This window comes from Solea solea, chromosome 4 (genome assembly GCF_958295425.1).
Source record: "Solea solea chromosome 4, fSolSol10.1, whole genome shotgun sequence".
In the NCBI taxonomy this organism is placed as follows: Eukaryota; Metazoa; Chordata; class Actinopteri; order Pleuronectiformes; family Soleidae; genus Solea; species Solea solea.
The window spans coordinates 4,925,807-4,944,218 of record NC_081137.1 but is presented as its reverse complement, the minus strand read 5'-3'; the positions used below and the strand labels follow the sequence as shown (position 1 = coordinate 4,944,218).

At 39.0% G+C, this 18,412-nt stretch overlaps 1 protein-coding gene across 5 annotated transcripts in view; it reads left to right on the top strand.

Moving 5' to 3' along the window:
- Window positions 1-18,412, top strand: part of grik1a (glutamate receptor, ionotropic, kainate 1a) — a 43,776-nt gene that overhangs the window by 11,485 nt on the left and 13,879 nt on the right. For 3 of the 5 annotated variants that reach the window (XM_058627459.1, XM_058627458.1, XM_058627460.1), the window contains 8 exons: window positions 6,745-6,912; window positions 7,929-8,186; window positions 11,361-11,542; window positions 13,623-13,676; window positions 13,790-13,960; window positions 14,237-14,380; window positions 17,148-17,255; window positions 17,483-17,527. In XM_058627459.1, coding sequence (XP_058483442.1) covers window positions 6,745-6,912; window positions 7,929-8,186; window positions 11,361-11,542; window positions 13,623-13,676; window positions 13,790-13,960; window positions 14,237-14,380; window positions 17,148-17,255; window positions 17,483-17,527 — 1,130 coding nt within the window. The remainder of the gene's footprint in view (window positions 1-6,744; window positions 6,913-7,928; window positions 8,187-11,360; window positions 11,543-13,622; window positions 13,677-13,789; window positions 13,961-14,236; window positions 14,381-17,147; window positions 17,256-17,482; window positions 17,528-18,412) is intronic. The other 2 variants (XM_058627461.1, XM_058627462.1) reach the window with 1 other exon arrangement.

Below are 18,412 nucleotides of genomic sequence, written 5' to 3'. Positions count from 1 at the left end.
AGTTTTTGTATTTTAGACTTTTACCATTTGTAGTTTTTGTATTTTAGACTTTTACCATTTGTAGGTTGTGTATTTTAGACCTTTACCATTTGTAGTTTTTGTATTTCAGACTTTTACCATTTGTAGTTTTTTTATTTTTCAGAATTTTAACATTTGTAGTTTTTGTATTTTAGACTTTTACCATTTGTAGTTTTTGTATTTTAGACTTTTACCATTTGTAGGTTGTGTATTTTAGACCTTTACCATTTGTAGTTTTTGTATTTCAGACTTTTACCATTTGTAGGTTGTGTATTTTAGACTTTTACCATTTGTAGTTTTTGTATTTTAGACTTTTACCATTTGTAGTTTTTGTATTTTAGACTTTTACCATTTGTAGTTTTTGTATTTTAGACCTTTACCATTTGTAGTTTTTGTATTTTAGACTTTTACCATTTGTAGTTTTTGTATTTTAGACATTTACCATTTGTAGGTTGTGTATTTTAGACTTTTACCATTTGTAGGTTGTGTATTTCAGACTTTTACCATTTGTAGTTTTTGTATTTTAGACTTTTACCATTTGTAGGTTGTGTATTTTAGACTTTTACCATTTGTAGGTTGTGTATTTTAGACTTTTACCATTTGTAGTTTTTGTATTTCAGACTTTTACCATTTGTAGTTTTTGTATTTTAGACTTTTACCATTTGTAGGTTGTGTAGTTTAGACTTTTTCCATTTGTAGGTTGTGTATTTTAGACTTTTACCATTTGTAGTTTTTGTATTTTAGACATTTACCATTTGTAGTTTTTGTATTTCAGACTTTTACCATTTGTAGTTTTTGTATTTTTCAGAATTTTAACATTTGTAGTTTTTGTATTTTAGACTTTTACCGTTTGTAGTTTTTGTATTTTAGACTTTTACCATTTGTAGGTTGTGTATTTTAGACTTTTACCATTTGTAGTTTTTGTATTTTAGACTTTTACCATTTGTAGTTTTTGTATTTTAGACATTTACCATTTGTAGGTTGTGTATTTTAGACTTTTACCATTTGTAGGTTGTGTATTTCAGACTTTTACCATTTGTAGTTTTTGTATTTTAGACTTTTACCATTTGTAGGTTGTGTATTTTAGACTTTTACCATTTGTAGGTTGTGTATTTCAGACTTTTACCATTTGTAGTTTTTGTATTTTAGACTTTTACCATTTGTAGGTTGTGTATTTTAGACTTTTACCATTTGTAGGTTGTGTATTTTAGACTTTTACCATTTGTAGTTTTTGTATTTCAGACTTTTACCATTTGTAGTTTTTGTATTTTAGACTTTTACCATTTGTAGGTTGTGTATTTTAGACTTTTACCATTTGTAGGTTGTGTATTTTAGACTTTTACCATTTGTAGTTTTTGTATTTCAGACTTTTACCATTTGTAGTTTTTGTATTTTAGACTTTTACCATTTGTAGGTTGTGTAGTTTAGACTTTTTCCATTTGTAGGTTGTGTATTTTAGACTTTTACCATTTGTAGTTTTTGTATTTCAGACTTTTACCATTTGTAGTTTTTTTATTTTTCAGAATTTTAACATTTGTAGTTTTTGTATTTTAGACTTTTACCATTTGTAGTTTTTGTATTTTAGACTTTTACCATTTGTAGGTTGTGTATTTTAGACCTTTACCATTTGTAGTTTTTGTATTTTAGACTTTTACCATTTGTAGGTTGTGTATTTTAGACCTTTACCATTTGTAGTTTTTGTATTTTAGACTTTTACCATTTGTAGGTTGTGTATTTTAGACCTTTACCATTTGTAGTTTTTGTATTTTAGACTTTTACCATTTGTAGTGGTTAGCACTCTCGCTTTGCAGCGAGAAGACCCGGGTTCAAGCCCCGGTTGGGGGCCTTTCTGCATGGAGTTTGCATGTTCTCCCCGTGTGTGCGTGGGTTCTCTCCGGGTTCTCCGGCTTCCTCCCACAGTCCAAAAACATGCAATGTGGGGATAGGTAAATTGAACACTCTAAATTGACCATAGGTGTGAGTGTGAGAGTGAATGGTTGTTTGTCTCTATCTGTGTGTGGCCCTGCGATGGACTGGCGAACTGTCCAGGGTGTACCCCGCCTATCGCCCGATGTAGCTGAGATTGGCACAGCACCCCCCGCGACCCTCTGGTGGAGGATAAAGCGGTAGATATTGACTGACTGACTTTGTCAAAACACAAAAATACTCCTATCCTGTGTTGATCTCCGGACTCTTCTCTATGTTACATGCTCTCCCGTCTAAAAAAAATCTAACAAATGAAATCCCCAGTGATGCAAATGGAAAAGCGCAGACTTTATACGTGCACTCATCGTTAATTTCAAGCACAACAAGCTGCCCTGTGTTTGGAAAGTATCCTCGGTGCATCTTGAGTGCACAGGCTTGTATTTTATGCAGATGAAATTGTACCTGCAAACCCCAGGCGCATGTTAAAAGGCACTGATGGAGTCCTGTGGGCCCTCGGAAACTTTGAACACCCATTTATGCTTTCCTGTCGAGCAGATGGATGTGTTCCTGAGGCAAATTATTCCTCATTATTCGAGAGCTGAGTGAATGCCTTTAGTGCTCCGAGGTACATTAATTCATTTGTGAGGGGGAGTGGGGGGAAAAAAAGAAAGAAACACACCTTGTTTTGAAAAGGAGGGGAAAAAATGGCACATTTATGAGATCAGCAGTCACAACTAACGGCAGAGTTCACACGGCTCCGCAGGCGAGGACGGCACATGATTAATTAATAGTAATTAAATAGTTAAATGAGTGTTGATTGATTTGAGAGTCTCCTCGCGCACGCACAGACACGCGTGACGTCTATCTCTGTGACGGCGTTCATTGATCATATCGTGTTTTTCCTTTTCACAGCGTCGCTTATTCATACATCTCACGCTCGTGAATGTGATACCGCACCGGAATACGTTTCATTAATTCCGGCACAGATTCACGGATGAACTGATTTGAATGTAAAGGTCATAACTCTGTGAAGTGATGAAGACCGACTCCATTGGTATAATATCACTGTGCGACTCAAAAAGCACTTACGGGGGGGGGGGGGGATTTTTAAGTGTGTGTTGTATTATGTATCGACGTTTTTCTCCGCGCCGCTCGCCATTTCCCACGGATCTGCTATAAAGCCAGACACTCACTGATAACTCACCGCCGTCAGGGACAGAAGGACATTTTTAATGCTGAACAAAATCTCTACTCGAGTCTCACATATATCAGGAACATGTCTGCGACTTTTCCATCTCTGCTCGACAGTCTTTTCTGACTCGCTCTCCTCACCAATGCAGCGATTTTTAACAACATGACACACAGTAGTGTTGTTGATACGTTTTTAGTTGTAAATATCCAAAAAGTTTAATACTTAGGATTTGAACTCTGATGTGTCCGATGGCCTTAAATTCACGTCTGATAATCCCTCACACTACAGGATAATTTGGCCTCATAATCTGTTCAAATCTCGTCCACTCGTTCGTCGGCGTTCTTACATTCACGGTTAACGTCCCATTACTGTTCTGTGCTTGGTAATTACTGTAATTTGCGGTCGAAGTGACATTTTTATGCTAATAAACTTAATGGATTTTTGATTTTAATTGCTAATGAGCCGCCGCTTCATTAGCGAGGATTTATTTGGGGCCAGGGCTTCTCGTCGAGTGTCTGTGTGTGTGTGTGTGTGTGTGTTTAAGGGTGTTTGTGTTTTGTAAACAAATTAATATTCCCTTAAGCATGCATTGAAAAGCAAAGACACTAAGTCACTAAGGCATGTGTCCTGAGGCTCTTTTAGTTGTCGACCAGCAGCTGTTACCAAGTCTTTGCACCCCCCCGCCCCCCCCCCCCCCCCCCCCCGGCCTCTCATCCTGTAACGCCTTGTTATGTGGAAGCAGTAATTAACCATGTTTATTTCATTTCCCCCCCTTTTGGGATAAGCCAATATTTCAGTCCCAATTTCGCCTCACACGACTCCACCCGGGGACTTTTTATCACTGTCTGGTTTGTGGAATTGAAAAACTGGACTTTGCTACGAGGCACCGTTTTCATCATCCTCTCCAGGACTCTCTTCTTGTAGTGACATTTGAGCTCCGTAATGAGCCACAGCAGCCCACTGACTACATTAAAATCACATTACTTCTGCTTGAATAATATTATACGTGCTGAAGTTAAGCCTTATGTCAAGCAGCGTTTAAAATATCACCGGCTTTCCGTGCATCATGCCTCATTTCTGGTAAATCTGCAGAGCTGTGGTGCCTCAGAGCAAAACACACTATATATCACTGTGAATATGATGCTGTCGCTGTGCTCGTCCATAATTAGAGGGTGCAAGTCTGTCTGTCTGTCTGTCTGTCTCTCTGCGGCAGGCCACTCGTCATTTGCACGTCGTGCGACAGCGGCTGCAAAAGGAAAGTGCATTCGAACGAAAAAGAACGTACAGCAATTTCTTTAAAATCACATTTAGCAACCGAGCAAATTGCTGTCATGCTGAGGAAAGTGGCTTTTAAAAGTCACAGTCGCGTATAGATGTGACCTGACTTCCACAGGGAGTCCAGAGACTTTATTTCACGTCCTTTCACACCAAGAGTAACTATGCAACTTGGACGTCATCTTGTGCACCTGCATGGCAGAGCTCTTTCTCTCCCTGCAGCCGTTAGAATAATACCGTATGCCTCGGAGAAAAATTCAGATTGTTCCTCTTCTACCGTTTAATATTCATCTTCATTTTGCTCGACTCTGTGGGGACGCCAGATAAATTCTCTGCTCATAGAATATTGAAGCTAGAAGAATTGGAACGACAAATATTATCTTTTATTGTGGACATAACATATTTATAGATTTCTTTACGGCGAGGAGATTTGGCTTGCATAAAAGCAACTGTGTGGAATGACCCTCATTATGTCAGAGCACTGGGGATAATTTTAGATTCAGCAGATGGTTGCGCTGTTTTATGTAGCAGATATATATAAAACATGTTGTTGACCTTGTCTGGTTTATCGATTTACTGACCGTTCACTGTGTCCAGTGAATCCTTTCCATCTCTGCTGCATTCTGTCATCCTTTATAGACGTATAGATCCTTTTTCTAATGAGGCGCTGATTCCTAAAGACTGGGTCAACAGAAGTCGTGTTTTAGTGAAGGTTGTAGTGTATTTTATGAAATATAAGTGTTTTTGTTAAGGTTCTTATATTTTATGAAATATTAGTGTTTTAGTGAATGTTGTAGTGTATTTTATGAAATATTGCTGTGTTTTACTAAAGGTTGTCATATATTTTATGAAATATTGTTGTGTTTTGGTAAAGGTTGTAGTGTATTTTATGAAATATTGTAGTGTTTTTGTAAAGGTTGTAGTGTATTTTATGAAATATTGTAATGTTTTGGTAAAGTTTGTAATGTATTTTATGAAATACTGTAGTGTTTTGGTAAAGGTTGTTGTGTTTTGTGAAATATTGTAGTGTTTTTGTAAAGGTCGTAGTGTATTTTATGAAATATTGTAGTGTTTTTGTAAAGGTCGTAGTGTATTTTATGAAATATTGTAGTGTTTTGATAAAGGTCGTAGTGTATTTTATGAAAGATTATAGTGTTTTGATAAAGGTTGTAGTGTATTTTATGAAATATTGTAGTGTTTTGGTAAAGTTTGCAGTATATTTTAGGAAATATTGTAGTGTTTTTGGAAAAGGTTATTGTGTTTTGTGAAATATTGTAGCGTTTTGATGAAGTTTGTCGTGTATCTTATGAAATATTGTAGCGTTTTGATGAAGTTTGTCGTGTATTTTATGAAATATTGTAGTGTTTTTGTAAAGGTTATTGTGTTTTGTGAAATATTGTAGCGTTTTGATGAAGTTTGTCGTGTATCTTATGAAATATTGTAGTGTTTTGGCAAAGGTTGTTGTGTTTTGTGAAATATTGTTTTGCTTTGTGAGAGACACTCTGGAAAAATGTCCACCTATTAACATCTAATTAAGTCTTGTGTAATATTCAGAAACTTTGAAAGTAAAGAATTAATTCGTGAAATAAAAGCTTTTCACGGAAGACTAAATGGGATGTTAATAGATGAATAGATTTTCCAACTTTCATTAATTATAACTGGACTACTGAATGACTGCATTAAATTAAAAGGATATTCCACAAGATGTTGATTTTATTTTATGCAGCAACTCCACATTTGCTTAATGGCTTTTATTGATAAAGCATTACAGAGTGGTTCAGTCACCATTAGTGAGGCCATTAAGTACACACACACACACACAAAGACTTAACAAAGTGTGTTTTGTTAGAATACGGTGTCTGGAATATTAAAGAAGAACCATGCACAGGATGGAATCACTTCATTTTCAGAACCATCTTGTTTGTTCCTCCTCTTTAATTTCCTGTCTGCCTTAAAAAGAAGTGGATTCATTAGTAACTAACGGGTTGTTTTTATGCAGAGTACATATACACCAGTGTGATGAGAGGAAATGTATGTGTCTTGTTTTGTTCATTCAAACCCAATAAGTGGAAGACATAATTATAGATTCCACAAATTAGACCGCTTTCCTTGTTCGCGTTATTCATTCGGTTGCTTTCAGACACTTTCCACTGTGCACAAAGCAAGAACACCCGTTGAAAAAGTATGTTTTCGAACGAAGGTCGACAGAATCGCTTCAGCCCACGCACACGAGCTCACACGGCCGTCAATTTCACATCTGTTGTCATCTCGACACCTGCTCATGGTCGTTTTTTTTTCAGATTTCAGGTTTCTCTTTGTGTTTCTCTGCACAGGTGGCATTTTTGAGACCCGGGAGAGCGAGTTGGTGAGCATGGACGAGCTGGCGTTCAAGTTCGCCGTCAATAACATCAACCGCAACAAGACCCTGATTCCCAACACCACTCTCACCTACGACATTCAGAGGATCAACCTCTTCGATGGCTTCGAGGCCTCCCGCAGAGGTTAGAATGATTTTAAAGACACAACACCATCACTAACTCATTACGCCTCCATATTTATCATTGAGTGCAAACAGCACTTAATTTATTTGTATTACACTCTATTATGATGTAGTGTTGTGGGCAGCCATAAAGTAGGTGGAGGCTGTGTGCATAAATCAACATTAAGTTAATTAAGACTTCCTTATAGCTGCTTACATTTCAAAGTTTGTTGAGTTTGCTTCAACAGAAACTTAAAGTGACGAGCAGCGTCACAGTGTTGTGTGAGTGACAGGGGGCGTGGCTACAGTAGAGCGGCGAAAGCCATGGTGTGCTTCTTTCACCGATATATTCAACGATACCTTTTGCGTGACGTATCCGAACAACGTCAAACTTGGCACTGCACTTACTCGTGCCCGTAGCGAGACACCTGTCAAGTTTGAACTCAATCCGACTATCGGTTCAAGAGATATGCGAATAACACACACACGGACTTTCCGGGAATTTATAGATGAATGAATGTTTCCATGTGTTCCTCATTGTAATAAGTAAATTTAAGTTTTTTTTTTAAATCTTCATCCATGCAAAGTAACTTGCTGAATAACAACAAGTAAAAAAAACAAGATAATACATAATCAAATTTGGAATTCAAGAAAAAAAATACACAGAAAATACAAAATAGTACATATAAATATCTATACTTTTAAAAGAAGTGGTGTGTACTAATGTCTCCACAGCCAGGACTGATCATTTTATTAGATATTAGACCATGTTGGGAAATAAAAGGTATTAACTTTTGCTGACATAAATACACACATAATATTTCAGAAAAGAGAAACAACACCTAAAGAATCATATGAAGAAAAGTCTGTATAACAAAGATAGTACCTCATATTTTGTACTGAAGTACAGTACTTAAACTTAAGATATTAAATAAAGAAATATTAATCCAAATGTTTCTGATTAAAGAAAAAAAATGCTATTGTTAATAACTTGCTGGCTGTAAAATCTGCATCTGTAATTCCCTTTTTTACCACCAGTGTGCGACCAGCTCGCCCTCGGGGTGGTCGCTGTGTTCGGACCTTCTCACAGCTCCTCGGTCAGTGCCGTTCAGTCCATCTGCAACGCCCTGGAGGTGCCGCACATCCAGACCCGCTGGAAACACCCGTCGGTGGACAACAAGGACACGTTCTTCATCAACCTGTTCCCCGAGTACACCGCCATCGCCAGAGCCATCCTGGACGTGGTCTCTTTCTTTAAGTGGAGGAAGCTCACAGTGGTGTACGAGGACAGCACAGGTGGAGCCAATTGTTTTTTTTATTTTTAGAGTGTGCAAAACTTCATCAGTTTCTGGATTGCAAAGCATTAAAAAAATAAGAATAAGTCTTAAGAATAAGACTTGAAACTAGTCATTGAGATTATAAATTCCTCAGGAAAATGTTGAGCTAATTTCCTATAGATTTACACCAGGGGTGTCAAAGTCAAATGACCTGGTGGCCACTGGTCAGGGAGGGGGCCCGTCAAGTGACAAAGAAAAAGGCAACTGATATTGGTGGTCATAGTTCGTAAAATTTCAAAATAAAAGCATTTGTTTTGTTCTGAAACAACAGTTGACAATAACAGACATATTAAGGACGCAAAATTAATCTAGAAAAAAAAGAAAAGAAGAAAAGGTTTAGCTGTAATCTGCGTGGGTTTAAATGGAGCAACGGAGTCCAGGATCAAGGAGGAGTGAAACCAGGAACTGATCTCCTCAGTATGAAGGTCGAACACACACACTTAATTACTTATTCTCATCATAAAGTCCTTTATGATGAGAATAACTTATAATTAAATTGATGTTAAATGGTGGGCCGCATGACAGTGATTGGGGTCTAATTAGAGTCATTTTAGAGAATACAGGTTTTGACATACTTGTGCATTGGCTTCACTTTCTTAACAGAAAGTCTGTTTGTTCATACAGTCTATGGTTTTATGGCTATAACAGCTCATCTTAGAAATAGGTAACTCAAAATGGAATATTGTGATGTTTTTGAGACCAGGAAACACATACAATGTATTTTATTATCATTTGACAATAACCAAAATCCCAGAAAAAGATTGAATCATATCATAATAATCACTATTTCTCCCTCAGCTGCCCACCTGACTGTGGAAGTGGACCCGGGTAACGGTGTTATTTTGCACGGCATTATTGGATATCATGATAACGCCGCATGATATTTGAAGCAAAGCGATAATAGAGAGAATGGGTCAAAAGTGCCACCTCTTGTTTCCTGGACTTTACAGTCTATTCAGATGTCACGTTTGGAAAAACTCACAAAATGCAATTTCTGTTCCCCGTCACTCACACCGGCCAGTGAACCCAATCTGCGACAGGGCACCGGCCCCTCGTGTCACACAGCTGCCCACTGGTTTTTAAACCTCCAATCCACACAGATCGCTGCCCACTGCCCAGAAAAATGTTAAATGCCGCCGTTGAAAGGTCATAGTTTATGGATATGGATTTTTTCTCTCCTCCTTTTAGTTTTGATCAGATGTTTATTTTTCCCAAAATGTCACATCGACACTCACCTGCACAATTACACACACGCGTGTGCAGAATTGATGTGACTGGGGTGAAAAAAGGGTGCGCGGTAAAATGAGAATACCTCCATCAATTCATGTGAAATAATGTCTTATCTTAAACGCTTGGAAACACGAGTTATTAAGTTCTCAGAAGTCCAACCTCCATTTATAATGTGTCTTGACAAATTGTGTCCAAATTAAACTCCTGTCTTTTCAGGTTCAAAAATAGGACGAGAGGGGGTGGTGATAAAACCTGGAGCCAACACTCTAACTATGAAAGTGTAATGAAATTTAAGTTGACAAGTCCATCCACAGAGGCCTGACAAACAGACAAATGAGTTCATCCATTCAGTTTGACGCTGCAGTGCATAACGTTTGGTGATTTTTGTTATTATTCTGCCTCAGTTTGGTCTTTGTGAGCAGAAATAATAAGTATATTAACACCGAGCGCAAGCACACATTGCATTACCGTAATTACATGATGGTTTGTGCGGGAAAAATTCCAACTCTTGCAGGTCAAAACCAACATGTGGTTATTACGGTAATTTCACTCGCATTACTGCAGGAAGCCAGAGAATCCGCATCTTTGTCACCGGAGTGGAGAGAGTTGAAAAAGGGCCTGTACATCATGTCCATTTTTTGGAAACTCAAACAAATGTTACTTTAAATATCTTTTAAACTGTTCAAATTTCAAATGTAATCTGGTGTTCAAGAACAACGACAGCGTTTTTCTTCATTTTAAATTGTTCATACAGCATTTTAACATGCAGCAAATTGTAAATAACTGCCAGATATTGAAAGCTATTCTGGAAAAAATGGACAAAAGCACTGACTCACAGCACATTTTCTGGCCCTTTTATGGTTAAAAGGAGCAATAAATTCCAGATGGACATTTTGAGGGTTAGACCTGACTGAGGGAGTGTTTGTGTGTATGCAGCAGCACAGCAGCAGGCAGGGATGAGAAGCATTTATCTCGACAAACAGTTAAACAGTTGTTTTTTGGTGCAGTAGAATTCACTTTGTTGTTTTCGTTGCGTCTGTCTGTATGGACATTAAACTAATCCCTTCCTTTGTGCAGCACGGGAGATCTAAACGTCGTTGTACTGAAAAACACTGAGAAATATTTCCACTCTGTGCCACTCATGGACTTAATCAGCAATCTGTGAACACGTTTGACAGTTTTTAAAATACTCTGCACTACAGTTTTAAGACAACTACTAAAAAACATCTAAGCCTCAAAATGTCCGTCTGGACTTGTTTTTCTTATTTTAACCATAAAAGGACCAGAGAATGTCCTGTAACTAAGTACTTTTGTCCAGTTTTCCAGAATAACTTCCAATATCTGGCAGTTATTTACATTTTACTGCATGTTAACATACTGTTTTGACGATTTGAAATGGAGAAAAACAAGGTTTATCTAGAAAAACGAGTGAAATTACCGTAATAACCACCTGTTGGCTTTAATGTCTCACTTCTCAGCTTTCAGAAACCGTCGCATAATTACGGTAATGCAAAGTGTGCTTGTGCCAACGTGTTGTCAGCGATACGCTCGGTGTTAAAAGGTTAAAAAAAACAAACTTATTTTGAATTTAAATTGTTAATTGCAGCCATCTGAATGTGTTTGCTTCACAAGATATAACACGTTTAAACTGCTAATATCATACGTTGAGCAGTTTAATCCTGTGTTGAGTTGAGATCAAGTTGTCAAAAAGTTTTAAAAAGAAAAGTTTGATAAACTTAAAAGATTCCTTAACCAAGAAAGTGAATTCAAACTAAATTTGGGCAGTTATTTGAGGACAGCTGCCGTATTGTGGACAGGAATTGTGAGTGTCCTTGAGGAAGACCTGGTATGTCTTGTGTGTGTGTGGTTGGCTGACTGACAGCTGTGACCTGCTGCTGTGTAGGTCTGATGCGGATGCAGGAGTTGATCAAAGCTCCTGCAAAGCTCAACCTGAAGGTCAAGATCCGCCAGCTCACTCCGGGTAACCAGGACGCCCGCCCACTGCTCAAGGAGCTGAAGAAAGACAAGGAGTTTTTCATCATCTTCGACTGCTCCTATCGCATGGCTGCCGAGCTCCTGAAACAGGTTTGAACGCAGTTTTTATTTTTTTTTAGTTTTTACAACACATTTATGAGTCATTTGGGGACAACACATTTAATGATTCCTTTTAACAGAGTGTCTTTTTATGCCGCGTCGTAAATCTTTCGGAACCTATTACCTTGTTTACCAAGGCTTTCATTGAGATTTAAATGGAAGCCATTAAGAGATGTGATAAAAAAAAGAAAAAAGAAAAAAAAAGTTGTTAAATTGCCTCTTTGAGATAAAGTGGCACTTCTTCGTTTAGCTGTCAATATTTTAAATGGGCTTCTGCTCGCTGCAGTTTGGAGGAAGCTCCTTTAACTCCATAAGACACTGTAGTTTATGACATAAATGGACTTTTTCCCACTTATTTGTCAAAGATAAGTTTCTTTTCTTGAATCGTGTTTTGCCCAATGCTGTGCTTGCATGGAGGCAATTAGAAAATATAACACCTAAGTGATAATAAGTGAAATGTGTCTGTTTTTTTTGGTAGATCAGTGGTTCTCAAAGGTTTTATACCAAATACCAGCTGAAAAAATATTGGTACCACTTTATATCAAGGAACACATATTCACCATTAACTAGGTGCTTACTAACATGCATAAGTAGCATACTAGCCCTTTATTAGTCATTATTAAGCATGTATTAACACCTTAATCAGGGAAAACTCTTAATTCATGTTGTAATAGAGGTAGAATAAGGTCCTAATACGTGCTTTATAATTACTAATAAAGGGCTAGTATGCTACTTATGCATGTTAGTAAGCACCTAGTTCCTTAATATAAAGTGTTTTCAAAATATTGAGCTCTCAAAGTATCACCAACAGGCACAGGCAGATTTATTCACACACTGGTGTAGTGACATTAGATTAAGATGGACTATATTTTCATTTATTATAAATATTTTGTTATTTGTTCCATTTTCTACGCAGCTCCACTCCGATCACATACCCTGGTATAAACAGTAAAACAGTATTTCGGATTTTCCTCCAAGTACCACCAGAGAAAGCTTGGGTACCACTGGTGGTACACGTACCACAGTTTGAGAACCATGGCTGTAGATGGACAGTCCCAGCCTCCCTCCCAAAACTGGGAAATATTTAAGCTACAGCACCTTCAAAGAAGAATTAGTCATATAAATTAAATATTAATAAAATAAGATATACAGGGTACAAATTTCTCAAAGCCCTTGAAAGTTTTTAAAAATCGCCTTAAATGGACATGGGTCATTGAATTGTGTGCAAGAAAGAAGTTGATATTTGATGTACGCAGACGAGGCCGACAAAGAACAAACGTCGCGTCGTAATTACTGGCGGCGTCGTGGCCACCGTCCACTGTCGGACGCGTGACTCCGTGCAGAACAATGAGCGAGTGACCTTTTAAAACAAGAGCGAGCGAATGATGTGACGCCTGAGAAATGCAAATTCCAACATCTCCGGTTTCGCCAAAGAAAAGTACAAAGGCTGACTTTGACCGACGTCCCAAGGACAATCACTTGTCCAGATGCAGAGCGCGCGGCAAATCAATAAAAGTGGACGCCAGGGGCGAAGTGGCTCTTACAGGTTGCCCTCTCATCTCAAGCTGTGTCAGCACGTTCGGTCCACGAGTTTGAGGGGAAATTGGTCCCTGGAAAAGTGCTTGAAAAGTGCTTGAATTTGATGTCAACTAAACTAAACTAACTAAAAATGACAAGTATAAAAATGTAAGGGCATCTATGCAGAAAATATTTGAATGAAAGTGTAAAATTATTGTGCAAAGTCTGGACAGTGCAGAGTCCAGTGATGTGGCTGGAAGGAAGACGTGCACATTGGAAAATGAATTGAAGACTGTGCGTGTTGATGTTGGCATGGACGGCTGTTTGCTCCGTGATGGATTGGGGGACCTGTCTAGTGTCGACCTCGCCTCCCGCCCAGAGTCAGGCTCCCAAGGATACACGGATGGATATTTAATGTAAAAGAGAATCGCTTCCGTTTCTGCAGATGTGACAGTGTCGCTGCAGTGTGGGAGAACATCAATATTTAAAATCAACATGCCTTATTTTTTTAAATTGCTTTTTTCTTCTTCTTCTTCTTCTTCTTCCTTCGCAGCTTTCCTCTATGGGAATGATGACAGAGTACTACCACTTTTTCTTCACAACTCTGGTGAGAAGTTTGCACTCGACAGTAAAACCGAGCTCATGCCTTACCTTTAACATAATCTGAACCTCTTGACTCTTAATCTAAACCGAGTTTTAACCTCCTGACCTCTCTCTCAGGATTTGTTTGCACTGGATTTGGAGCCGTACCGCTACAGTGGGGTCAACATGACGGGCTTCAGACTGCTGAACATAGACGACCCGTGGGTCTCGTCGACGATGGAAAAGTGGGCCGCGGAGCGACTGCAGGGTCCTAAACAAGAGAGTGGCCTGATGGATGGAGTCATGACAGTAAGCTTCCTGTTTCCATTTCATGGAAATGTTACATTGTCGTTGCAGACACCTGCTCAGGCGAGTTCCAATCACGCCCATTTTGCATACAGCTGTAAACCAGAAACATCTGCTAAGCTCAGTCTTTATAGGAGCTGTATTTCAGCGTGATGAAAATGCCAAAGCAGAAATGACCAGTGATATTTGCGTTAGTTTCATCGTGAAGACTCGCTCTTGCCTCTGTTTATATGTGAAAAGAATCAAATCAACCTCTCGCTCTCGCTGCCGCCTCCACAGACGGACGCGGCCTTGATGTACGACGCCGTGTTCATGGTGGCCGTGGCGTCTCAGCGAGCCACGCAGATGACCGTCAGCTCCCTGCAGTGTCACCGCCACAAGCCCTGGCGCTTCGGACCGCGCTTCATGAACCTCTTCAAGGAGGTCAGTGTCGCACTCGAATCACAAGAGAACTCGTGACCTCAGGAGTGAGACGTCTATGGTGCCACTGAAAATCTATGGCCTACGGATTTGAAGGCATACCTGATCAGAATCTGATCTTCCGATTCTACCGTTCACATTAAATATAGCGTGTGATCAGATCAGATATCTAGTTGAGTTGGAATGGCGATGGCTGCAGGCACGTACTCTCTCTGTTGTTGACTTCCATGCTTTTATCCCGTCTCTCCGTATCTACGCCGCAGTTGTTGCTGTCGTCCGACACTTTGAAATCCGAGATGTTCGGACTGAAACTGATCTGTAAAAATCCGGTCAGATTCGCATTCATGGTTTGAATCAAGTTATTTTTTTTTTTAGCTGTCCAGACTGCCAAAAAATAAATCACATCAGATACAACATGGACATGCTTAAAAAACTATTTCGGGCTGCAGTCCAAACTTGGCAGGCGACTTACTCGGGGCGCCGGTGCTGACTTTGATTGTTAGGATGGGAAATGCAGCACAATATGATTCTGGACAAGAAAAGACGTAGAAACATTGCGGCACAAGACGGCAGCCTCTAAAAAGCAAGGTTCTTGTCTAAAGTACGTATAAATAGTTTATTTTAAAGTCACTTATACAAACATTCGTATGGGTAGTATCGTCAATATCTGCCAATAAACCCCCCTTATGTTACACTCCAGCTGTCTGATAATAGTATATTGCATCACACAGGTCAAGTGTGCCGGGCTCTGCTTTGCTCCTGAGTGCACGCGACATGAAATGATCCGGCATTTATGTTCTCATGACTGTCAGACTGTCAGACGTGGATGCCTACAGACAGAATTTAGGCCTTTGATGCGCGAGTGTTTTGATCTCCTAAGTGTTAAATCCAGAGGACTGTTGCCTGCCACGGAGAGGGAACATTATTATTCAGTCCCCTCATATTTACCACCTCACAGCCCTGCCCTCCCTGTCTCTCTGTTCATCACAGTCTCTTTTCTCATCTTTTTCGTGTTGTGCATCCTTTTGAAGCATCGTCGCCGGGCTATTCATCACTGATGATTGTGAGAAGCAGTAATATATCACACACACCACACTCATTTAAAAAAAAAAACACTGTTGACAAGAGAGAGCTGAATATAGGGTAAAAGCTTTCATTCAAAAATTGAAATGAACGAACCTGTGTGTTCTACGACTATTTCTGCAGTAACAAAAGTAGATTTTATTATTATTTTGTTATTCTCTGAGCGTATAAACCCACAAAGGATTGTCATATTTGAAATTCTCCAACGGTATCAATATGCGTGTTTATTTTTCTTCCTGAGGACTCGTAGGTCATCGGGACCTTTTCCTCACTTTTTTTTACACGAGGAAAGGAAGACTTTTTTTTGGCCGCATATATTTACTTTGTGCTCTTTGCAGGACTTTGTAACAGCCTTAAGCCTTTTAGCATTTTAACAAGTTGCATTTATTCATGGTGAAGCCATTTTACTTCCAAAGGGGGGGGAGGCCAGTTTGAGGCAAAGCATTCAATTATGTTCCGGCTCCGAATGAATTTGGATAAGGTGGAAGTGACTTGATCATGTTTTAAATTTAAGCCACCTCTGTATTTATTCTCCCACATATGTATGAACAAAGTTGTTTGAAATTAAACAATATGTTTAATAAAATCTATAAATCTATAAAACTAGATGGAAACATTTTATCTCCTTATTTTATATTTTTTTTTTATAATTTTTTATTTGTGGTCACCTTTTTGTGCATTCCCGAAAAAAAAGTATTTGCTCATTTTAAAAACATGGACATTGGAGGTTTGAGACGACATGTTTATCTTATCATTATAAGATAACAAATTATTATTATTATAAATAAATTATTATTTTATATTTGTCTATTTATATAATAATACTTATTATTATACATTATTATAAAATTGTTAATATACAGATAACAAAATCAACCATCACCATGAAAAAGCTACTGTTGACTTGAAAAATGATGAATATGATCAATAAACGTTTCCTTTTTTTTGCATTTTTAAAGATATTTCTTTTAAACCTTTTACATCAGACATAAATGCATATATTCAGATAATGATTTAATAATAATAATGACAGATTGGATAGTAATTGGGTGTGTGCTGTGAGAGAGCGGGCCAAAGAGGCACTTTTAATGATTTCTATGCCACATTTCGAACCGATATATCTTGCATTTCTTATCCAAACATCACCAAAGTCCTTGGTAACTCACCTGTCAGGTGAACCGTTGGACAGTTGTGCGATTAAGTCATGACATCCCTCGCATTTATAGATAAGCTGTGCATTTTAAGGGTTCCAGCGTGTAAGAATGAGTGACATCTGTTGGTGAGACAGCAGATTATAACACATGAAGGACTCCTTCACTCACTCGTCCCTTTCCCAAGCTCATCATGGAACAGTGGCCTTCTAAGCCTTTGAACCACTATGTAAAGTGATTATTCTCTTGTATTAACATGCTTATGGGGAATATATTACATTTCTGCCAAAAAACCTCCCTAAATTTTGAAATATCATAGTTTGTGCACGTCTACTGTGACTGTGGCACAGAGGAATCTTTTGACGGCTTCCAGCCTTCCCCTCATGTGACCCTGCGAGCCTCGCCGCTGTCTTTTCATCACTCTCCTCCTCCTCCTCCTCGATCACGCTCTCCTCACTCACAAGAAACTCAGACGGCATCTCCCACTTCTCTCTCTCTCCCTCTCTTTCTCCCCCTCTACGTCTCTTCCTCCGCAGGCACAGTGGGACGGACTGACAGGACACATTGTTCTTAATAAGACAGATGGCCTGAGGAGAGACTTTGATTTGGACATCATCAGCCTCAAAGAAGACGGAGCTGCCAGGGTGAGCACAGAGGCCTAGAACAGCCTATTACACGACTCTCATGCGGCTTCCACGCTGGCTGATTCTTTCCATTAACGCGTGTGTGTGTGTGTGTGTGTGTGTGGAAGACACAGAAATGTGGATTTCCATTCCATACATTGATAATTTGGTTTGGATTACTCACAACGACTGATTATTTCTCTCCACACTGTCTGTGCTTCACGTCGCCCTCTTCGCATTTTCAAAAGGGTAACGCGGAGGCCGGAAGTCGCCTCACGAAGCGGTGGATCAAGGTTTGTGCCGCGTTTGTGCCTCGTCTGGTCCGCAACCTTTGTGTCGTCCGCCTCCTCCTCCTCCTCCTCCTCTTCTCCCTGGTTCTTCCCTCACTCTGTATGCCACACTCGCACCTCCCCGCTCCTTGGCTTGTCAACTTTGTTTCTCTCCACCGGTTTTGTGTACAGCAGCTCCATGTACTATATTTGACATTTGGGTACTCTCCATGTTTGGGTCCGCGGGCCATGGCTCTTGACACTTGTCAAAACTTTATCAGCATCCGTAGAAAGTATTACATCAGTTTTTGTTGAAAGTGGTTTCATAATAAACAATAAAATAAGTTAATTCCTGCAGTTTTAATATAATGCAGCAGGTGGCTGTGGTTAATTAGAGGGTGGATTGATCCGGCAGCTCCCCACACTTGTGCAAATACATGGCAGCTTTTTAATGCACTTCACTATTCCACCGCAGTCGCACGTTACGTTGACCTGACAGAGGCTGACGGTGTTTAATTGCAGCGGAGATGACAGCCGGGACAATTGAAAGAAGCAGATTTCATCTGACACCGCGTTAGACTGTATTTAATAAAAAAAAAAGAAGCAGAAGCAGAAGTGCCTGAAACCTGCTTTTTTGTTGAATGTTCATGAATGTTGAATGTTCAAAAATTATACTTTTTAATTAAATCTATGGAGAAATTCTATATTTCTCCCCTATGACATCAGTAGTCTATAGTCCCAGTCACTACTTTCAGGTATTCTCTCCTATTCATTTTGTCTACTAGTTTGTTTTTTGGTTCGTTTTTTAGACAACAGGAAGTTACACGCCGAAACTGGTTGACAAAGTTAAGGCTAACTTCCTGTTTCATCATCTATTTTTATTAAATTATTCCTCAGCTCTGATTTCTA